At 51.3% G+C, this 23,820-nt stretch overlaps 1 protein-coding gene across 2 annotated transcripts; it reads right to left on the bottom strand.

Moving 5' to 3' along the window:
• Positions 1-538: 538 nt before the first annotated feature.
• MAFF (MAF bZIP transcription factor F) lies at positions 539-21,754 on the bottom strand. Of its 2 annotated transcripts, none has more exons than XM_043965873.1 (3): positions 21,511-21,754; positions 4,900-4,966; positions 539-2,662 (listed from the first exon to the last, which is right to left on the bottom strand). In XM_043965873.1, exons 2-3 carry the CDS (start codon positions 4,933-4,935, stop codon positions 2,219-2,221), a joined length of 480 nt encoding a protein of 159 aa, XP_043821808.1. In that variant the 5' UTR covers positions 4,936-4,966; positions 21,511-21,754; the 3' UTR covers positions 539-2,218. The 2 variants fall into 2 exon arrangements, with proteins under 2 accessions (XP_043821808.1, XP_043821807.1); XM_043965872.1 differs by lacking the exon at positions 21,511-21,754 and adding an exon at positions 19,892-20,476.
• Between the last annotated feature and the right edge of the window lie 2,066 nt (positions 21,755-23,820).

Raw genomic sequence — 23,820 nt, 5'->3', positions numbered from 1 at the left:
CTCTGGGCCGGACAGCTCAGGCCCTTGTTAGCCTTTGTGTAGCATTTCAAGCCTATCTGGCTCTCTCCTTTTACAGAAGAACCTGAGGCCTTCCCCAAGGGCTGGACACCAGACATAGCAGACCCTTGCATGGAGCCCAGTGTAGCTTCTTTGAGGCTCTCCCCTATGCTCCTTATATAACTTGGGCCCAAGTGAGAGCTTTCACCATGTGGGGGAAGAGGGTAGATTGGACCTAATTGGCCTTAGATTCCTTCCTCCCCAGGGTCTCCTCTATTGAGGGTAGTGGGTTCATCCTCCTGGGAGGTCAGCAGTCAGAGGCCAAACATGTCCACTGGACTCGATGCTCCAAGGTCCCTTCTAGTTTTAAAATTCTGTGATTATGTAGAAGACCCCAGAGGCATAGGGAAGAAGACAGGTCAGCCAGCTGACCCTTGGAGTCTGGAACACACCAATGCAATTATGGATTCTGCCCATCCCCACAAGTCCCCCGTGCGTCCCTAACTGCCTCCCAGGACACAATGTAGGCCACACACTCATCTCAGTGAAAAAGAACTTGCTTTATTCAGAAAGTCTACAAAATACAGGAGGCGAGGAGCGCGTACTGTAAGTCAGAAAATAAATAAATTCTGGAACCCCTGGGGGTCATTTTTCAGGATCTTCTATTACATATAAGATAAAATGTGATTTATTTGCAGATATAAAATATAACGTCCAGCTCGTCCACCTTCCCACCCAGACTGGGCTCCAGTGAGGTGGGCGGATAGCTGTGGCGGAGAATAACTTAGGTCTGTGCAATAAATAAAAAAGGGGTGGGGGCTGGATGAGGAAGGGGTGTGTGGTTGGGGAGCAGAGCAGCAGGGTAAGGGGAGGCTGGGGGTGTAGTTCAGGGAGGATCACGAAAGGCTTTCCTCCACTGGAAGATAAGACACCCCAGAGTCTTAGGCCTCCTCCCCCAAAGTGCTCACGGGAGTGGGGCCCCAGCTGTTTTCCCTGACAGGAAGCTGGGATCTTATGCCGTCTGCCCCATCTCGCATCCTCCTCCTCTCCAGCCACACGTGTACGTCTTTAGGCAGACTGGTCCCTGAGGCCTGGCCTGCTTCCCAGAGACCCCAGCCATCCGGGACTCATTCCAGCGCATCCCTGGGGAGCCCCAGGGCCTGGGAAGATGGATGGGCCAGCTCTGGGAGGGATGTCCGGACCCTCTTCCACACACCCCTGCCGGGTCTCCAACCTGTTTCCAAGGTCTCTGCTGCAGGAACCAAGAGAACAGAAAGGGCAGAAGGGAGGTTGGGACATTGTTCCTACCTGCCCCTCTTCTCCCTGGCCTGGGAGTTTGCTGAGTCAGTTTTCTTGGGAGAGAGGGTGGCCCAGGGGTCCCCACGGCACAGGCCTGATCCTGTCCTGTGTGTCCCCTCCCTCAAGCCCATTTCCAACAGAGGAAATAGAAGTGGGTGGGGAAAGGCAGGGTGCTAAGAACCGGGAAGACTCCGGCAGCACAGGGTGCCTTCCCTGCACGGCACAGGAGTGAAGGGCCGGGAGTGGGCGGGTGCCCCCGCATCCCAGTGCCTGGCACAAGTCGGCACCTAATCAATGCTTGCTGCTTTAACATCAACAGATTTTAAGGGGGGTGGGGGAGAGGAGGGCCTTGCTTTCCTCCTCTGTTTCAGGTTCTGAGCTCCCCACTCAGGGGGGTCCACAAGGTGACCCCACCTTTCCCAAAGTGACGCCCACCCCCAGCCCCAGCCCCAGCCCCAGCCCCAGCCCTACCCAGGGCTTGTGAGGGCCAGACAGGGAAAGAAGCGCTGGGCCCCGGAAAGGGGATGCGCAGCCCCTCGGAAGCACGAGGAATAGAAGCAGGTGGTCAAAATGGATTGAAATCGTTTTGGAAGGCGGGGCCGGTGGAAAGGGCGGGGCCGGGGAGGTGTTAAGGCTCGGAAGAGGAGGCCGGGCATTGGGGAAGAGACTGAAATCCCAGGAGGGCGGGATGGAATTGTGGGGGCGGGACCTACCCGGGGGCGTGACAAGGACCAGGCTACCCTGTCAGGGAGCGAGGAGGGGGGAGGGGGGCGCCAAGGCAGGACCTAGAACAGGACCACCCTATCTGCGTAGGGATGGGATGGGGGGGCGGAGCAAGGATCAGGGGACAGGGCCTGAGCGGGGGCGGGGCCAGGATCGCCCTATGGCGCAGGGAGGGGAAGCGAGGGGGCGGGGCCCGCGGTCACGAGGAGCAGGCGGCCGGGCTGGCGGCTGCAGTCGAGGCCGTGGCGGAGGACTTGACGATGGTGATGACGCTGGCGGGCGCCACCTTGGCGGCGGGTCCGCCGTGCGCGGCCACGGAGCGCGCGAAGCCCTGCAAAGCCTCGTATTTGGAGCGCAGGGCGTCGAGCTCGAGGCGCATGGCGGCGTTCTCTCGGGCCAGCTTGTCCACCTCGCGCTCCAGCTCGCTCTTCTGCTTCTGCAGCTCCTCCTTCTGGCATACGCGCTTGACGCGGCAGCTAGCGGCGTAGCCGCGGTTCTTGAGCGTGCGGCGTCGCTGCTTCAGCCGCGCCACCTCCTCCTTGGACAGGCCCCGCAGGTGGTGGTTCAGCTCCCGCACCGACAGTGCCATCAGCTCCTCGTCCGACAGGTGTGGGCCCGTGTTCTCGCCCAGCTCGCGCTTGATCTGTGGGCCAGGAAGGGCGTCGTTGTGGGGCGCCGACAACGACGCAGACACTGACACTGACACCGACATCGACAGATACCAACATCTACACCACTGCCCACACATCCTCTCCTTCACCTTTCCCTTTCTCTTCTTCCCTCACTCCCTTCTCTCTTCTTCCCACTCTCCTGCTCTTCTCTCTTCTCATTTGTCCTCACCTCTCTTCCCTCCTCTGCCCTCACCCTCTTCTCAGTTTCCCTTTTCTCTTCCCTCCTTTTCCTTCTACTTCTTTTCCTTCCTTGTTAACCACTTTCTCTCCTCTCTTCCTATTCTCCATTCCTCTGCTGTTTTCCTCCTTTCATTTACTTCCACTTTGTCTTCCTATTGAATGTCTCCTTCCTCTTCATTTTCCTTTTTCTCCCCTCTTCCCCTTTGTCCCATTTTGTCCTTTCCTCTCCCACCTCTTCCCTTGTCCTCCCCCCTCTCTTCCCTCCTACCCTGTTTTCCTTTACCCTTTCTCTCTCCCTTTTCTCTTGCCCCCATTCATCTCCCTTTCTCTCTCCTTTGTCTTTCTTTCATCATCTTTCCTCTTACTTATCCTTCTTGCTCTTTTCCTCCCCTTCCTATTTCCCCTCTCCTGCCCCCTTCTTCTTTCCCAGTTATCTTCCCCTTTCCTCTCTGATTGCCTCTGCTTTTCTCTCCTCCTCTTGCTCCATCATCACATGCTGTCTTCTTTCTTTCCTCTTCTCCTAACATTTATCTTCTCTTTCTTTTTCTCCTTAGTCCCCTTCTACTTCCCTTCTCCCTCTGATTTTCCTTCCTCTTGGGGCCACAATGTCCTCTTCTGTAAAACAAGAGGAAGGGACTAGAACTAGATCATCTCAGAAGAACCTTTTTAGCACCAAAACCAAACTATGACCTTTACTCTCCCTTCTCCCCATTCCTCTGTCCCTTCCTCATCTTCCCTCTGCTTTATGCCAATCTCCTCAATCACACTTCTTTTCTCTATATTTTCCTTTTTTCTTGTTTTCCTCTTTCTTTTCCTTCTGTCCTTTTACCTCTTCCCTTCCTGCCTCCTTTCTAACCCTCCTCCAATTCCCACCTTCTATTTCCTAATACTAGCAGGAGGCAGCTAGGTGGCACAATGAATACTGGTCCTGAAGTTGAATAGGACCTGAGTTCAAATCTGACCTCAGACACTTACTAGCTATGTGACCCTGGGCAAGTCACTTAACCCCAGTTGCCTTAAACATCCAGGGTCATCTCCAGTTGTCCAGATCTATATCTTGCCACTGGACCCAGATGGCTCTGGAGGAGAGAGTGAGGCTCTTCCTCACTTAAATCCAAGTCATGACATCACCTCCATTTCATGGTCCTCTTTGAGAACAAAGAACAAACAATAACTAGCCCACGGACATGTTGGGGATGGGGAAGTGCCATGGAAGAGGTGAGAATAGAGAAATCATCTTGGCTCTTTTCTCCTCAGGCCCAGTGCCTTACACATAGGACTGTTGGATGGAGTTGAGCGTATCTTCACCTCCCTATCTCTACCTAGGAAGGTTCTAAACTTTTCCCATTACCTTTAACTAAGGGGTCTGGTCCTGGGGAAAAATTAAAAACAAGAGGGACCATAGCACTGGATCCAGAAAGGACTCAAAAACCAGCTGGTCCAACCCCCTCATTGTATCCATGGGGAAACAGATGCAAACAGAGATTAGGTGACTTGCCCAAGATCACACAAGTAAACGTAATTGCTTGCCTGAAATCTGTGCACAGCAGGTTAACAACCCCTGGGCTAGGGAATCCCCAGGTTCTGTTTTTTTTTTTTTTTTTTTTTTTTTTTTTTTTTAGTGAGGCGAGGCAATTGGGGTTAAGTGACTTGCCCAGGGTCACACAGCTAGTAAGTGTTAAGTGTCTGAGGCCGGATTTGAACTCAGGTACTCCTGACTCCAGGGCCGGTGCTCTATCCACTGCGCCACCTAGCTGCCTCCCCCAGGTTCTGTTTTAACTCTAAAGTCTATGATCTGCATCTGCTGAGGATTTCATTGGAAGTCAGGGGGACTCTAGAACCTAGGGCCTTGGACCCCGGAAGCCAGGAGAACACTAGAGTTTGGAACCTTGTGTCCAGAGAGCGAGGAGAATTCTAGAACTTGGGGCCTTGACTAGCTTGGGGTGGGGAGCAGGGACTAAGCAGGGGACAGGACAGAAAGGGAAGGGATCAAGGGAAAGGGTTGGGAGAGGGCAGGCCGGGCTCTCACCTTTAATGCTTTGCTGGATAAGGTGTCCATAGACATTTTCAAGTCTGGTGCCCTCAGGGCTGGAGACCTGGAGGAAAAGAGGAAATGAAGCATTATTGTTCCAAGTCTCAGGTCTCGCTTTTCATCTTAGGGATGATGTTGAGCGGGTACTCATCTGTGATTGGAGCTAGCTGTGCAAAGTAGGTGGCCACTGGGGCAGCTAGGTGGCGCAGTGAATAAAGCACCGGCCCTGGATTCAGGAGGACCTGAGTTCAAATCTGGCCTTGGACACTTGCTAGCTGTGTGACCCTGGGCAAGTCACTTAACCCCAATTGCCTCACCAAAAAAAAAAAAAAAGTAGGTGGCACCAACCGCAGACTTCCCCCTCCATCAGCCTCCTCAGGAATCCTTCCTCTTGGACTCATTCATTCGTCCACGTAAGTAAAGTGGCTCCCATGTGGGAAGAGCAACATCCTGGGCAGTGGAGGCTGGGGGTAGCTCCACACTCCTGGAGTCCTTGCTCTTGAGCAGGCTGATACTGGTGGATCACTTGAGCTTGGGAGTTCTAGGCTACATAGGTGCCTAAATCTAGGGCACCAAGAGGGTGATCCCCAGAGTGGAGACAGGGAGACCCAAGTCTCAAAAAAAAAAAAAAAGAGAGACAAAGCCATTTGAGGCTGACTCTATCCACTCACTCCCCTACCTCAAGATGTGTGGCTCTAGGCGTGTGCATATGTATAAACATCCCTGTGGGGCCTGACCTGTGACATTGTGCTAGGGCGACTTTGCCAGGGACACCCAGTCAGTTTGTACCAGAATAGGATGTGAACCCAGATCTTACTGATTCTAAAGCCAGGTCTCTAACTACTACACCACACTATCCTCATTCATACATACAGACCCACACCCGTATCTCATTAAATCCTAGCCATCTCTCTGTTGGGTTAGTTAACCAGCTAGCGCAAATGACAGAGCACCAGGCCTGGAGTCAGGAATACTCCTCTTCCTGGGTTCAAATCCAGCCTCAGATAATTCCTAGCTGTGTGACTCTGGGCAAGTCATTTCACCCGCAGTTACCTCAGCTGTAAAATGAACTGAAGAAAATGGTCAACCACTCCAGTATCTTTGCCAAGAAAACCCCAAATGGGATCACGAAGAGTTGGACACAACAACAACAGGGAGGAGGAAATTGAGTCATGGAGAAGGGGGAGTCACACAACTTCTAAATGGCAGGGCTGAGACCCTCAAATCAGGCTGACTGATTGCAGAGCCAGGCCTTTGCCCACAGTGACTCCTCATGCCCAGCAGGGCTGCTGTGAGGTCAGTAGAGGACTGTTGGTAGCCAGAGCCTCTGAGACCTCCAGGAGGGAGGGTGTGAAAGGGGCTCCCTCGTCCCACCCCTCACCCACCAGAATCATCAGGTAAAAGGTAAGGCTCAGGGATTCCTGATTCCCCAGGGCCTGGCCCACAGCTGAGCACCCAGCACCTACCAGCCAACCAGTATGGGGCAGTGGAAGGAGCCTCAGTTTCCTCATATGTAAAATGGGGGTGATAATAATAACCCCAACCTCAACAGGTCTTTGTGAGGTTCAAATGAGACAATATGTGTGAAGTGCTTTGCAAATGTCAGCTAATCGTGGTGTTGTTATTGTTTCATCAGCCAACAAGTATTTACTAAGGGCTTGCCATGTACCAGGCATTGAACACGTCATTATTAATTATTATTATTATTATCATTATTATTAGCATCCTCTGACCAGTCGGTGCCCCCACCACAGATACTCGGCCTCGCCCAGCCCTCCCAACAGCTGACTTGTGAGAAGAGAATCCCAAGGGGGTCCCTTTCTCCCCTGGAGTGCTAGGCTGTCTAGCTAGAACCAGCACCTCCCTGACACCTGGCTGTTTGTTCTCCCAGATTCCTCTTTGCAGGAGGAGGCCCAGCTGGGGAAATGGGGGCGATGCAGGGGAGGAGATGGCTTCTCTGGAGGCCAGAAGCAGCCCCCTGGCTAGCGCTTCTGGCCAATTGGGAGGTACAGGAGCCCCGGGAGAAAGGAGCCCCCTGAGCAGGCATCCCCACCAGGTTTCTCAAGGTTACTAAGGAAAGTCAAGCACTCTTCCTAGTACACCACACCGCCAGCTCTCATTTACCAGGGGAGTCTCAGAGACTGGGAATTGACTTGTTCCAGGCCCCATAATGTGGTGAACCCAGCTTAACTTCCCAGTTTTCTTTGAAGTTGAGCATCTGTGGGCCAGGCACCCGCTGCTCATGTGATCCCTGGATCTAGAATGACCAGGTTCTTAGGGTCATACACATCTGAGTCATTCCCTCATTTTACAGATGAAAAAACTGAGGCCTCAGAAAGTTAAGTGAGTCCACTGGGCAGGTCTCGTTGGTTATTTGAGCCTGACTTCTCACATGGAATTCGTAGACTGGCCAGCACCTCAGCGGCCAGCTGATCTCCATGCCAGGCATGTAAAATCAGATTTTACCATGAGGAAACCCAGACTTCAAGAGGGGAAGTGACTTCCCTGGGATCACATGGTAAAATGTCAGAGGTGGGGCTTTGAAGAACCAGTGTTCTTTGCCCACCACAGCCCTTATTTAATCCACCAAACTCCAAAGTGCCTACCCTGTGCCAGTCAGTGAACAAAGCACTTAGTAAATGCTTCCTGCATACCAGGGACAGAGCTGGCCTCCCGGAGATGCAGATACAAAAACAGAACAAACAATCCCTGTCTTTCATTTAGATTGGGACGACATCAATGACAGGATCATGGATTTACAGCTGGGAGGGAACGGTGAGTCCCCAGGCGCACAGCTAACTAACACAGTGTCCACAGGTAAATATAATAGTCATAGGGCAAGGGAGGGATTAAGAAGGCTAAGCAGGGCCAACCCTTCTCTACAAACAGCCGGGAGCAAAGGCAAGAGGCCTGACCCTCCTGCTAGCTACCCTGTCCAAGAACTATTAGCACTGTTGCTTCTGACCTGGCAGGACCCCCTTTCTTCCCTTGGTTAAGAGGCTGGAGAAGAGCTCTAGCATAGGGTTGCAAGCAGGGGCTTGGTCCACTGTTGGGCTCTCCCTGCCCTTCCCCCTATTCCTCCAGCTGCCTCAGCTCTGCCAAGTGTAAATGTCTACATATCTCGGCCCCCACCCCAGGCTGTCCTTTCTCACCTCACCTCACCTCATCTCATCCTCATCTCATCTCATTCTCATCTCATTCTCATCTCAATCTCATCTCATTCTCATCTCAATCTCATCTCATTCTCATCTCATTCTCATCTCATCTCATCTCATTCTCATCTCATCTCAATCTCACCTCACCTCATCTCACCTCACCTCATTCTCAATCTCATCTCATTCTCATCTCATCTCATCCCAATCTCATCTCATTCTCATCTCATTCTCACCTCACCTCACCTCATCTCACCTCACCTCATTCTCAATCTCATCTCATTCTCATCTCATCTCAATCTCATCTCATTCTCATCTCAATCTCATCTCATTCTCATCTCATCTCAATCTCATCTCAATCTCATCTCATCTCATCTCATGCCCCTTAGCCTACTCCCTGTCTCCAGGGTCATGGAGTCTTCCTCCCCAATGGGGTGACTTAGGCAGAAGTGGGGAGATTCCCCCTGGGTTCTCAGAAGCTCCTCCAGGAATAGAGTGAAGGGTGGGAGTGGTTGGAGCCCAGAGGGAACAAAAGCCACTCCTGCTGGGAGGGGAACAGGGCTCAGAGGAAGCCTGAGGGGGAAGTTGGTGGTCTAGGAAGTCCCCCAGGAAAGCACAGCTTCTCCTCCCATCTCTGCCCTATCCTGGGAGTTCACTGGAGTCCAAGGAGGCAGGCCCTTGGCCCTCAGCACCAGCCTCCTCATGAGTACTTCCCTTGTTGCCTGGGGTTCCTGGTTGAGAAGCAGGGGTGGGGCAGCCCTGACCAGAAAGGAAGAGAAAGGAGATGGTGCAGGAAACTGAGGCATCTCAGGAAGGAGGGGCTTCCCCCAGGCAGGCCCACAGGGTCAGTTAGTGACCCCAGCTCCACATTAGTACTGGCGGGGCCTCCGGGGCTCCCAGGCCCAGCATCTCTGGGATCTGTCAAAAGGGCATAGGGACAATTTGGTCAATATATTATCCTGCTGAAGGTAAATATCAAAAACAGTGGGTAGAAAGTAGAAAACTGGCTTTCAAGCCCCAAAGCCCTGGATTCAAGTGCTGGTTCTGCCACATGCTGCATGTGACCTCTCTATGTTCCCAGCAACTTCTCAAGACTTCATCTCAAAGGAGGGGCAGACCTGCCCTCGTTCTGTCCCCTCCCTCAAGCCTGAGGAGGTAGCCCAGCCCTCCCACACTCCATCCTCCACTGGGCTGGCAAAGTGACCTTCTGAAAGTTCAGGTCTGACCAAATCATTCCTCTCCTTAAGAACCCCAGTTGCTCCCTATTGCTTCCAGGATCAAATACAGAATCCTCAGCTTGGCATTCAAAGCCCTTCATAATTTTGCCAGTCTTCTTACCTCTCTCTAGGCTCCCAACATTCATTCTGTCTGCCCCCACCCCGTGCCTGGAAGGTCCTTCTCATCTCCCCCTCCCCTACTTTCTTCAAGTCACAACTGAAATCCCACCATGGCCGGGAAGTGCAGAATATTGCACGTGCCAGGGGCAGCCTGGAAGTCCAGACTTTGTTTTCAGTGTGAACATCTATGCTTTGGGAATCAGCAAATGCTTTGAATCAGGTCACGATTTACTGTTTTGTCGGCTCTCTGAGGAAAGGAGGCTACTTGGATATATTTGGAAATGTAAACAAAAGATATTAATAAATTTTAATCAAAAAATTAAAAAACAGCTGCGCTTCAAAACTTCACCTTCATGCCTGACCTCCCTGAGGTCACCAACCCATCCACACTTGGGTGTGCTCCATCCTAGACTTGGGGGGAGGGGCTCAGAACCACAAGACCATCCAGCACTTCCTTGGGGGCTCAAGAAGTGGAGACAAGATGACTATAGCCCCAGGGTGCTGACCTCCAGGCTGCCCCACTCACAGGGCCATGTGCACAACCTTGTGACCCACAACACACACTCACCTATGGAGACTTGGGCTTGTTAGTTTCTCAGTTCCCTAGGAGAGCAAAGGGGGTGGAAGGTGATGACAAATAGAGTAAGGGGGAAATGTGTAAGAAAAGCCACCACCCCCACACCCTGCCCGCCCTCCTGCCTGGGCAGAGAGCCAGGAGGGGAGGCTCCAATGAACAGGAGAGCCCAAGGGAGGGCCGACTGGGGGAGGAGGCAGGGCCGGCAGCTGGAGTCCAGTGTAGACCAGATGCCGTCTCACAATGATTCAGCACCTCCTGGCCGGGTCAGCATCCCTGCTCCCCACCCATAGGACCCTGGGACTGAGAGCTGGCCAGGACCTAAGGGTGACTGAACCATGGAATTGTAAGTGACAGTCCCAGGACTCCTTTGCTGACAGTGAATACAGCGGGAAGCCAGAGGAAGATCACCAGAGATAGGGACATACTTAAGGAAGGCTAGCTGCAGGACTTAGGCGGCAGCCTGGCATAGGACAAGACCACTTTGGATGTAGTTTAGGGACCTGGGTTCAAATACTGCCCCTTCTTTTTACCACCTGTGTGACCTTGGTCAAATGTCATTGCTGCCCTGAGCTTCAGCTTCTTCAGCTTCTTCATCTATAAAATGAGACAGTTGAGGGCAGCTAGGGGGCACTACAGTGGATAGAGCACCGGCCCTGGATTCAGGAGGACCTGAGTTCAAATCCGGCCTCAGACACTTGACACTTACTAGCTGTGTGACCCTGGGCAAGTCACTTAACCCCCACTGCCCCCCCAAAAAAATGCCTACTGTGTGCTAGGGGCTCAAAGACAAAAATAAACAAAAACCTTGATAAACTGTACAGCTGAAAGACCTCAACTTCCTGCTGCTTTCTAAAGTTTCCCCTGAGCCTCCTGGAACATGATTCTAGCCTATCCTGTAGTTCTTTCTTAAATGGCCCGGTGTAGCTTTCTGTCTCCAGGCCGTGGTCCCAGAAAGGAGTAATAAGCATTTGTGCAGTCGAGAGGTAGCCGGATGTTAGAGCACTTTGGGGTCAGGATAGTGACACTTTCAAATCATCCCACTTAGAATAATTGCCTTGGAAGTCATCTGCTTGACCTGTCTCACTTTCCAGGGAAAGTGCTTGGCCCGAGGTCACTCAGTTGGGAGGAGTGATTTACTAGGAGCCATTGAGATGTGGTTCCTAGGAGGGGGACTGTCCATTGGCCTTTTCCCAGAAGTGTGTGTGCATGAAGAGGAGGAGGCAGTTCCAGACATTCAGCCTCCTGGACTGAATACTTGGAAGATTAGAGAGCTGTGAGGGAGAGACACCAGAGGTCATCTGACCTCCATGGTACAGGCCCAAAGAAATTAGTAACCTGCTCAAACTCATACAGGTGTTAATCAACAATTCGTACCCAGGACCTCTGACTCCAAGCCCAATGCCACACAGCCACTGGGCCCAGTTCTGCCTTTGCCTGGCTCCTTTCCGGTCTCCTCTCCCTTGCTCTGGCCGTGGCTCCCTCAGCCAGAGCCCAGATCCTGGCTGAGGCTCAGCTGAGTCAGACATATCCTGTAGGAAAGCCTTGATGATAAGGGAGTCCCAGCCTCCTCCTCTAGCTCCTGATTGCCATCCTCTTTCTCCTCCTCACACATCTTTGGTAATCACAAAATGTCTGTGGAATGAACAAATGAATCAGATCACCTCTGTGAGGGCCAGAGCAATCCAGGAAGATGCCCAAGGAGTTGGACTCTGGGGACATCATCAGCTCATTGAGGCTGAAACCAGTGCAGTCAGACTATTAAGAGAGAGGCAGTATGGTGGCTGTCTAGGAGGCCAGACTTAGAGCCAGGAAGAGCTGGGTTCAAATCCCCTAACTTGCTCTGTTGTCAAACCAGGAGGTGGAACTCAATGGCCTCCAAGATGCCTTTCTTTTCTTTTCTTTTCTTTTTTTTTTTTTTGGTTGAGGCAGTTGGGGTTAAGTGACTTGCCCAGGGTCACACAGCTAGTAAGTGTTAAGTGTCTGAGGCCAGATTTGAACTCAGGTCCTCCTGACTCCAGGGCCAGTGCTCTATCTACTGCGACACCTAGCTGCCCTCCAAGATGCCTTTCAGGACCATGTCTGGTAGGAGAAGCCCTTGACATATCTTATCACAGTTGATCTTCTCAGCAATCCTGAGAGGGAGGTTATTATTCCCACTTTATAGATGAGGCAGACAGCACTGAAATGATTTACCCGGGGTCATACAACTGTACAAGGCAAGATTCAAAATCAGATGTTCCTGGCACATGTAAGCACTTAATAAATAGTTGTTAATTGACTGATTTATTGCAGTTGGAAAATTTGATAGAATCCGGTAGGGAAAGTTTTTGAACTGCATCAACTCCTTCCTTTATCCACCACCCCTGCCCCACATTCATTGTCTCTGCTTTGTGTATAACCAAATTTGCTTAAAGCAGAGAGGGGATGGGGAGTCACCATAGTAGGCCTGAACAAATGCTTGTTGAATCAATAAATGACTTTGTTCAACCCCTGTTGGAGTCACTGACATTGTGGTATTTTTTAGAAACACAAACCCCTTGGGTTAGCATTTAAAGACTTTCACAGTGTGGCTCCAGCCTATCCTTCCAAGTCTATCACAAATCACTCCCCTTCATAGACTCTCCATTCCAGCCAAACTGGCCTGCTTGGCTGCCTCCATTCATGACACTCCATCTCCTCTCTAAGCTTTTGCAGACTCCCCTCTTCCATTTTCCCAACCTAGAATGTTCTCCCTCCTTACTTCTGCCCCTTGTAAATCCTAGCCTCCTCCAAGGCTCACCTCAGGTGCCAAAAGTCTTTTCCTAATGCCAGTAATTGTTAGTGACTGGCACACACACCTCTCCAATTACTTTGTGTTTATTTGGTATTTACTTAGTTTTGATTCTGGAAATAATAGGAAGCCCCCTGGCTTATTGAGAGAGGGTGAGGAGGATAGTGTGACAAGTGCTTTAGGAAAATAACTTTGGTGGTTGAATGGAGGATAAATTAGAGGGCAGAGAGACTTGAGGCAGGCAGACCCACCATTGGGTTACTGGCATGAGGTGATGAGGGTCTGCACCAAGGTGGGGGCAGTGTCAGAGGAGATAAGGAGGCTTATTCAGGAGATGCTACAGAGGTGAAATCAACAAGAGATGCTGCAAAGGTGAAATCAACAGGAGATACTGCAAAAGTGAAAATAACAAGAGATGCTGGAAAGGTGAAATCAACAAGAGATGCTGCAAAGGTGAAATCAACAAGAGATGAAGCAGAGGTGAAAATGACAGTTGCTGCAGAGGTGAAAATGAGAAGAGATGCTGCAAAGGTGAAATCAACAGGCCTTGGCAACAGCTTGGATATGGGATGAGTGGGGGTAGGTAAGATAAGTCCGAGGTTGGGAGCCTGGGGGGTTGTAGGATGGTGATGCCCTCTACAGTGATTGGGAAGATAGGAAATGGGGAGGGTTGAAGGGAAGATAGTTCTGTTTTGGACGAATTGAGTTTAAGATGTCTACTGATCCAGTTCATTAAATTAAATGGAATTTTATGTTGAGGTTGTTTTTTTTTCCTGTTGATGTTTTGCTTAGTCTGTTACTGAAAGAAGTTCGCCTTCTCTGAACACACATTGAATGAAAATGGGAGTGGGGTGTGGGGAAGAGTTTGCCCAAATTTAAAAATTTGCTGTAGATAATTCATAGAGTATATGTTGGGTATTGTTCAGTCATGTCTGACTCTTTGTGACCCCATGGACCATAGTATGCTAATAATATCCATGGGGTTTTCTTGGTAAAGGTACTGGAATGGTATGCCATTTCCTTCTCTGGTGGATTAAAGCAAACAGAAGTTGAGTGACTTGTCCAGGATCTGAATAAGTATCTGAGGTCAAATTTGAACTCAGGTCTTCCTGACTCCAGACCAGGCTCTATCTACTGAGCCACCTTGCTACCTCTATATGTTGGATACCAGTAGTTAAATTACTAGAATGTCAGACCTTGAGAGTACCTTAGAGCCTAGCTTCTTAAACTTAAACTGTGGGTCAAGACCCCATATAGGGTCTTGTAACTGAATGTAGGGGTCACAAAAAATTTGGCAACAGTAAAAGGTTTTATATATATATATATATATATATATATATATATATATATATATGTATATATATATATGTATATATATACATCTATATACCTGGGGTCACATAAACATTTCTTGAGCAAAAAGGGCTAACAGGGGCAGCTAGGTGGCACAGTGGATAGAGCACTGGCCCTTGATTCAGGAGGACCTGAGTTCAAATCCAGCCTCAGACCCTTGACACTTACTAGCTGTGTGACCCTGGGCAAGTCACTTAACCCCAATGCCTCACCAAAAAATAAAAATAAAAACAATTTTTTTTAATTCTTAAAAAAAAAAAAGGGCTAACAAGTAGAAAAAGTTTAAGAAGCCCTGCCTTAGAGCATGGAATGTCAAGGCTGGGAGGGGCCTTAGAACAGTGAATGTTCCTTGGCAGTAAAGACTCATTTTCATCTTTGCATCCAGAGCATCTAGCCGAGGGCCTGGTACATAGTAGGTGCTTAATAAATGCGTGTTAAATTGAATAAAATTGCATACTTGAACTGGGAAAGACTGTAGAATGCAGAATGTAAGAGTTGGAAGAGATTTAGAAGATGATATGAGTAAATAGTATTTGAATAACCAACCAAATAGGTCTTCACCTCATGAAACCCTGTTGTCAAGGACTTTGTAAACAGAGAGGTGTTTCTAGGATCACAGGATTCTTAGGGCTCTAAGGGACCCAAGGGAGGTCCTTGAGTTCATCCCCCTATTTTATGTTTTCGTTTTCGTTTTTTGTTTTTTCAGTGAGGCAATTGGGGTAAAGTGACTTGCCCAAGGTCACACAGCTAGTAAGTGTCAAGTGTCTTAGACCGGATTTGAACTCAGGTCCTCCTGAATCCAGGGCCGGTGCTCTGTCCACTGCGCCACCTAGCTGCCCCTCATCCCCCTATTTTAAAGAGAAGTGGAGGTCTGGAGGGGGAAAGGACTTGTCCAAAGTCACACAGAGTCCATGAGCCAGGGCTGCTTCCTGCCTCCCAGGCCCGGCACTGCCACTGCCTTCCTCCAGGCTCCTGATCACTTACAAAGCCAGCACAGTTGGCCTAAGTGATATGGGGGGGGAGGGCAGAGTGCTGACGTTCTCTCTGGGTGTAGAAAATCGACAAGGTCAGGGCCTGTTCGACACATGGCCTATGAGTGTCTGCCATCAGTGATACTATAAAAATCCCTCCAGGGTTCCCCATAGGAATCCTGCCGCAGACTGCCCCACCCTGTGCTGGCAGGCCACTCTGTCTCTGGCTCTACATCGGTTTCACCCATCCTGTGAGCGCAGAGAGAAAAAATTTGTTTTGTTCTACCTCCAGAGCCAACACGATCAGCCAGACTCCCAGAAAACAAGGCAGCATGGGCAGAGAGAGCGGCAGATCTGGAGTCTGAGGTCATGGGTTCAAATCTGAACTCTGCCACCTAGGACCCGAGGCAAATTAGTCCTCCTCTGAAAAGTGGGGAGTCTGTACTTGGTGAACTCTGAGGTCCTGCCCAGCTTTGCAGCTTCTGTGATTTGGAGGCAGGGGATGAGAGATTCCAGCATGCAAATGGAGAAGAGAGTAGGGCATCAATCAGGTAGGCTCCTGATGTGATCTCATCCCAACAAGGACCTGATGCAGGGAAGGAAAGTTCTGTTCATAAAAGGAGCCAGTGTGTGGAAGTGGAGAACACTTTGTTCCTCACTGAGGCCCAGAGCTACGTTCATCTAGGCATCTGAGGGCTGACTGTCCAGTTTCCATCCTCCACCCCCACCCCAGAAACCAAAAGCCCTTCACCCTCCACTCTGGTTTTCTGGTCCAGTCTGGGGGAAGTCACCTGTCCAACCTTCAGAGTGAGTCACCCTGCTTCCTGAATCCATGAGTCCCGGAATCTAGGGCCCCCTGAATCTAGCTCTCAGAGTCAGAAGGAACCTCCAGGCCACTTAGACTGCCCTGTCAGGTCCAGAATCCCTTCTACATTGCAGACATGGAAATGTTCTATGATTTGAAGCTCTCAAACCTGTAATTAAGGGGTTCCCTTCAGTGAGGTGTGTTGTTTAAACGTGGGGGCAGCTAGGTGGCACAATGGATAAAGCACTAGCCCTGGATTCAGGAGGACCTGAGTTCAAATCCGGCCTCAGACACTTGACATGTACTAGCTGTGTGACCCTGGGCAAGTCACTTAACCCTCATTGCCCTGCAAAAAAAAACCCCAAAAACTAAATGTGGGTTCTAATCTGCCCCCCCCAGTTTGGGGGGGAAACTGGCTAAAATCACTGATAAATTCAGCAAGACTTTAGGCTTTTAAGGATTTACTAAAACATCTATTATAAGATAGTGAAGAAAGAGAAAGATTGAGGACAGATTCCTTATAGCATGGAAATCCTATCTAGGAGCAGCCCATGTGAAGTTGTGCTGCCAAGCTGATGTCTTGGACCAAAAAAGGAAGATCCACACAGACAGCCTCAGCTTCCTACTTCCTGTCTTCCTCCCTAAAGCAGGAGGTTCTTCAAGTTGATTGAGAGTGGTCTCCTGTTGATGTCGAAGTCCGCAGCCTCTGAGAACACACCCTACTCAGGGCCGGCCAGGTGTGGTCTCAATTTAATCATCCTTAACTAGGTTCAACTTCTGAGAACAACACCCTACTCAGGGCTGGCCAGGTGTGGTCTCAATTTAATCATCCTTAACTAGGTTCTCAGTCTCTCAGTCTCACCCAATTCAATCAATTCCAAATCAATCTTCAGGTAGGGCTCCTGGGCGTCTGCTAAGTCCCATTATTTTATCACAGAGGCCAATCCCAACTCATCCATAGTGACTTGAAACCCACTACATCCCTATCTAAACCAATTTATTAAGCACCTACTATGTGCAAGGCACTGTGCTAGGCACTGGGGGTACACAACAAGAGGCAAAATATAGTTCCTGCCCTCAAGGGGTTTAAAATCTAATGGGGACAACCATCAAATATGTGTGAACAAACTAGATACCAGGCAAATAGGAAATGGTTACCAGACAGAAGGCACTAGAATTAAGAGGGGCTGGGCAAGGTTTCTTGTAGAAGATGGCTGTTAGTTGGGACTTTAAGGAAGCCGGGGAGGTCAGTGGGCAGGGAAAGTGTTCTGGGCATGGGGGACAGCCAGAAGGTCAGGGGTCACCGGATCGAAGACTACATGTTGGGGACTAAGGTGCAAGAAGACTGGAAAGGTGGTGGGGAGGGGCCCTGGGTTACAGGGGATTTTGTATTTGATCTTCGAGGTGAGAGGGAAAGTCCCTGAGGCTCAGTGTCCTCAGCTGCATAATGAGGGGCTGAGCCCTTTCTAGCTCTTGATCGTGACCCTTGGACAAGATCCTTCCTGCCTCTAGCCTCATCTGTAAAATGAGAGGCTGGGCAACTTCCACAATCCTGCTTCCAATGTTTGGTCCTGGAATCCACTTTCCTCTGGGCCTCAGTTTTCTCATCTGTAAATTATGGGGCAGCATTAGAAGGCCCTCAAGGTTCCTTCCTACTCTAAAACAACTGAGAGCAGGGGTAGGAGCCTGGGAGGGGAAGGGAGGGGGCTGAGATCCGAAGAAGCTTTCCATGGGAGGCAGGCTGTGAGCCTTGAACAGAGCGCCTGGGGACCTATGGGCCCTCCAGGCCATCTTTGGGCGTGAGGGGCTTTCCCCTTCCCTGGAGCCCAAATCTGCCTCCTCATGACTTCCCCGAATTGCTCCTAGTTCTCTTCTCCGCTGTTTAAAGACCTGTGAGGGATACACCCCCCCCCAGCCCTTCCAACTTAAGGCTGTGGTTACACCAGCCACATCCTATGTGGGACCAGCCTGGATATCCCCTGGTCACTGAATGTCAGCGAGAGAAGGAACCTGAAAGAGCGGGGCCAGCCACACACCTCTGTACAGATGAGAAAACAGAAGCCAGACAGAGACTTGCCTGTGTCCCACAGTGAATTCATTTCGGAGTCAGGAAAGAAACCGGGTCTCCAGATTTCTGACAAAGGAGATCAGGGATAAGAACGGGCTTTGAAAAACCCTTTGCAAATAGTTGGGGGGCTGGGGGGGAGAAGGGGGCAGGGAGAGTGATAGCTTACAGCCCCCCTGTGGTAAATTGAGGGGAGGACATTGACAAGAGCTGCTGAGGCTGGGCAGCCATCACTGAAGGAAACTCCTGAATCACTCCGGTCACTGATCCGCTAGGATATTTTAAGCATTATTAACCAATTGTGGTTTAATGCAGAAGGCACAGGGCTGGGATTCAAAGCCCAAGATACCAATCCTGCGGCTCCCACAGACTCCCTGGGGCAAAGCAATTGCTCCCCTCTGGCTTTTACTTTTCTAATCTGTTAAAAACAAACAAACAAAAGATCTCTAAACTTCCCAGCCCAGACATCTAAGGTCCCTCCCAACTCTGACATCCCCTGTTCTAAGGCCCCTCCCAGTTCTGACATCCCCTGTTCTAAGGCCCCTTCCAGCCCTGACATCCCCTGTTCTAAGGCCCCTCCCAGCCCTGACATCACCTGTTCTAAGCTCTCTCCAAGCCCCGTCTTTCTGGGATTCCATGAGCTATTTGCTGAATAACCAACCATACGTACAGGACTGTTTATTGAATTGATTTGCCTGAGCCAAAGTCCAGGTAACAGCACATTCTTCCAGAGAGTTCTCATGAGTTTCTCTAGCTGCACTAGTAGGGATAGACCTGTGATTTCATTGGTTTAGGTGAAAAAGCTCTCACTACCAAAGCAAGCTGACACCTTCTCTGCAACTTACAGACTTAGGGAGCTGCCTGTTCACCACACCCCAGTGCCATGTTAAAGGGCATCTGGTCCAACCCCCTGCCTCGTGGATCTTCTCTACAGCATCCTGAGCAAGGGGCCCTGCAGCCTCTCCTTGAAGACCTTTCACTAAGCCAGGAAGTGGTCTGATCCATGGTCAGGCAGCTCCAACCATTAGACACTTCTTGCTTATCTTGAAGCCAAAGCCAGCCAGCCTCCTTGCTCACTTCCACTCAATGTTCCTAGTACTGCCTCCAGCAACACACAGAATACATAGTCCCTTCCCCCATCTGTGTTTCAGCTATTCAAAGAACATGGCTGTGTTCCCCCCAGATCATCCATCTTGGAGTCACCAGACCCTAGTTTGAAATCTGGTTCTGCCACTTACTGTGAACAAGCCCTTAACCTCTCAGCCCTAGATTCTGCAGTCAGATAAGGCAGTACCTCTGAGTACTACTCTGAGGTTCTACAGCTACAAGTCCACAGTCCAAGGTCACAGTACCAGATATTTCCAGTAAACCAGAGATCTCAAAGCTTAGGAATCCCCTCCCCAGATCGGCCACTGGTAAGGTGAGGAAAAGGGGACAGGCAGACGTGCTCAGGAGAATAGTATTGTTCCACAATGCACAGGAAGTGGGAGGGGTTAGAGCATTGGGCCTAGAGATGCCAGGGGTGGGGGGCACCGATGACCCCGGCAGTCCCCAGTGTGGGGCTCTCCAGGCCACCGGGCAGAAACAGGTGCATCCTGGTGCCTTTAACTAGTTGCTGATGGGCCCCACAATTTCTGAGGCTCCCTCCCCTCCTCCACCCCCTAGAATACCCATTAACCTCATCACTACCGCTATACTTCCCCTCCCCCACCCCCTTCCACCGTGTTTATACTCAGGGTCTTGCTGTCAGGGGGTGGGGACTTTGCCAACCCAGCTGGGCCTCCGCCTCTGAATGGCTCTTGCTGGCCATAGCTCTAGTGTTCTGAATTCTCCCTCTCTCCTAGGGCCCCATCCTTCTCCATGTCAGGACCCAGCAGGAGCAGCTAACACCTGCAAGCCGGGGGCAAGCCTGGGACGTTGCAGCCTTTGTTGCTGTGACCTGTAGAGCCGGTCACTTACTCTCTGTAAAAGGAGGACTGTGGAATCCCAGCGCTGCAACTTGTGACCTTGGACAGGTCTCCCTTTCCCCGCCTCAACTTCTCCATAAAATGAGGAGGCTGGATGAGATGACCTCCGGGGTCCATGCCAGCTCTAAAGCATCTTCAAGGAGAGGTGGGCTACATGCCAACCCCGAGAGTTGTGACAAGTGTTTCCTGATCCATCCGGCCAAGTGGGAGGGGCTGGGGGGGGCTGACCCAAACCCTCTCCCCAAGGCGTTGAGGTGCCCTGAAAAGAGAGAGATGGGTCCAATGGGCCCTTGCCATCCCCCAGACCTCACTGGGCACAGCTCTGGGCGGTCCACGAAGAGCACACTAGCCTTTAGTCTGAATAGGAATGCTGGCCATGCTACCTAATTAGCTGTGTGACCTTGGGGAAGCCCCTTGACCTCTCTGATCTCTAAGATCCATCCAGGGGCACAAACATCCCACAGGAACCCTGCGGGGGGGCGGGGGGAGGAGAACAAGGAAACACCAAGGTCAGGGCCAGGGGAAAGGGAAGGAGGAGGGAAGCCAGGAGCCCCGGGCCGAAGCCTGGGCTCGGGCGGGCCGGGACGTTCCCCCTGGGACCAGCCCACTCATTTCCTCCTCCTCCTCCTCCCCCTGGCTGAGCTAATCCGTGTTTGCGCGCGCAAGTACACACACACACACACACACACACACACACACACACACACACACACACAGGCACAACAAACGGAATGTACACATTGAGTCACGCACGCACGCACACCCGCCCCACGGGCGCCCGGTGTGGCTCCCTCGGCCTCCCACCCGCCCCTCTGGTGGCCCCGACGGGATGGCTACTTGGGGTTGGGAAGGGGGCGTGCTTACTCTTCTTTCCCCACTCCCAAGCCCAAGTCTGCTTTCCCGGCCCCCGAGTCTGGAGCGTCGGGCCCCACCCCCCCTTCCACAACTACCCAGCCTTTTAGCACCGGCGAGGGGCGGGACAGAAAGACAGACAAACTGTCCTTCCAGATTCCCCAGCCTCAGCGAAGTCCCTTCTGGGTCAGACTCGGGTGGGGTGGAGGGAGACAAACACCCCGTGTTCCCCTAGAACGTTCCCCACACGAACGGAGGAGGTGGGGTGGGATAGGCACCTCTTTCAGTTCTCCCAACTTCAGAGAAGTCCCTTTCACCCCGGGGGGGGGGGGAAGACAGACAGACACTCTTCATCCAGCCCCTTCCCCCGCCTCTGTATACCAACTGGGGGTTGGGGAAGATTCGGGTGCCCCCACCCCACCCCAGCAAGTGCCTCCCAATGCTTCTAACCCAGCGAGTCCTCTGCTGAGGGGGAACAGACACTGGCCAGTTCCGCTCCTCCCCCCTCGCACCATGCCCAACCTCTCTGGGCCAGAGTAGGGCAGACAGACCGACGGATAGATAACCACACACGCGCGCGCGCGCACACACACACACACACACACACACACACACACACACACACACACACTCTTCCAGGAAGTGGGCGAGGGGGCAAAAAGCGGAGGTGGAAGGCAGCAGCCGGACAGCGGAGAAGCCGCCCCACGCACCCCAACCTTGAAGGCCCCCGGGGAGGCGGCCGCGTCCGTGCGTACTCACCCTGGTTCTCCTACTAGGTCCAGGAGCCTGTCCTTCCTTCCCCTTCTCCCTCCTCCTCCTCCTCTCCTCTCTCTCTCTCCTCCGCCGCCCCGGGTGGTGGGTCTCTCCGGCCTCCAGCCGCCGCCTCCCGAAGCCGTGCTCCGGGATCTTCCTCGGGTTCGAGCAGCCGAGAGTGGAGGCTGCCTGCTGGCGGGGTGGCGCGCGCGACAGCGGCGAACGCAGCAATCTGCTGAGTTGTAATGTGAGTTTCCTGGAATTACTCACTCACAGGATTCCTTTCATTCATAAAAACACAGTCATGCGCTGATGTCACCCCTCGCCGCCTCCGTTCCAGTCCCACTGCTCCCGAAGGGAGGGACGGGGCGGAGCTGGCCCAGGAGCCCCGCCTGTTTCTTGCCGTGGCTCGCGTGGGAGGGGGAAAGAGCGGGCATCTTAGTGAGGGGCACTGAGGGGCACCAGGCAAGGGGCTGAGGCTGAGGCTGAGGGAGGGCAACAGAAGACCCAGCTTAAAGTGACGGGGCGGGAGTGGGCGTGCACCCTTTTTCACAGAACCCTCCCCGGAATCAGGCTGAAACCGAGTCTTGGAGATCTAGACCAAGTCCACTACTTTTATCGGTAGGAACATTCAGAGAGAAGACTTGCCCAAGCCCATGGCATCTTAGATTTAGATAGGACAGGAACCTCGGAGATCATCTAAATCAACCCCCGCATCTTTGCAGATAAGGAAACTGAGTCCCAGTGACTCCTTTTAAATTTCATTTTATTCTGAATTTAACAAACATCAAATATTATATACAAAGGAGAGGGGGGGGGCTGGAGGAATTTCTGGCATCTTGCTTCTTCAAGCGTCCGACAAATCCAACTCTTTATTTTCAAAGCTGTCTGGTTTCCATTCCCTACTGACCGTCCCTTTTGGGCATTTTTTGAAATGCTTCCAATTCCCCTCTTTCCTTACTTTTCTTCATTTGTTGTAAAACTATTGCTAGAACTTCCTTCCCCCATCTCAAATCCCCCTCCCCAAACTGAAAGAAAAGCAAAACCTTTGTATCAAATATTCATAACCAATCAATAGAAATCTCCACCTTAGCCACCTATATCCGAAAATGTGTCTCACTCTGTACCTTGAGTTCACCATCTCTCTCTGTCAGGAGGTAGGCAGCTTATTTTCCATTTTTGTTTGTTTGTTTGTTTTGATTTGATCCTGAGGGTAACTGGGAGCTACGGAAGTTTATTGAGTAGGGGAATGACATGGTGCCATGGTTTGGACCTATGCTTTAGAAAAATCTTTGGCAGCTGAATGGGAGATGAACTGGGGTTCTGCAGTGATTCAGGTGATGTGGGTCAGTACCAGAGGACAGAAGGGGATGTGTGGGAGACACCTTGCAAAGGTGTAATCTACAGGTCATGGCAGCAGATTGGATCTGGGAGGTGAGAGAGAGTGAGGAGGCCAGGATAACTCCTAGGACATGAGTCTGAGGGACTGGGAGAATGATGGTGCCTGCATGAGTAAGAGGAGAGATAGAAGAAGGGAAGGGTTGGAGGGAGAGATGAGTTCAGTTTGGGACACATTGAATTTGAGATGTCCATGGGACACCTAGTGCAAGGTGTCCAGTCTGCAGTTGCAGATGCAGGACTGGAGATCTGGAGAGATACTAGGGCTACATAAATCCATCTGAATGAAAGTGCACCGCCTCTTAGAAGACAATCATTGAAACCGGGGATCTGATGAGATCCACAGTCCAAGTGGCGGAAAGGGGGAAGAAAAGAGGGTCCAGGACAGGCCCTGGCTTCTCCTCTCTTCCGTCTGGATCAGTTTATACAAGCTTCCTCTGCAATCATCCTTTATGATGCTGCGGGAACTTAGCTGAGGCCACATGAGTGGAAGGCTGCAGAGCTGCCTAATACACTTGGCTCTCTTTTCACTCACCCTGTGTGGGACCCCAGAGGCAGAGCTGGGGACAGAGCCCAGGCCTTCTAGCCCTCGCTGGTCAGGTTTAATCAATGAGAGTGTAAGGGATGTGAGAGAAGCTGCTGGCTGTTGTTCCCCTTTGTATTCCCTATCGACTGATGCACAGTTGAAGCGCAGGACTCAGCCCCTGGCATAGGCTCCTATGGAAGGTTGGGAAATTGTGCGTTCTGTGTGTGGCTGTATACCTGACCACTCATCGTAACATGTTCACAGAATTAGACAATGTCAGAGCTGAGAGGCACCTTAGAACACAGAGTATCATCCTTTATTTGGTGCCTACCATGCACTGAGTACTTTATAAATATTATCTCATTTGATCTTCACAACAACCCTGGGAAGGA

Source organism: Dromiciops gliroides, chromosome 5 (assembly GCF_019393635.1).
Source record: "Dromiciops gliroides isolate mDroGli1 chromosome 5, mDroGli1.pri, whole genome shotgun sequence".
In the NCBI taxonomy this organism is placed as follows: Eukaryota; Metazoa; Chordata; class Mammalia; order Microbiotheria; family Microbiotheriidae; genus Dromiciops; species Dromiciops gliroides.
The sequence above is the reverse complement of the archived record's forward strand: the minus strand, read 5'-3'. Positions and strand labels throughout refer to the sequence as shown.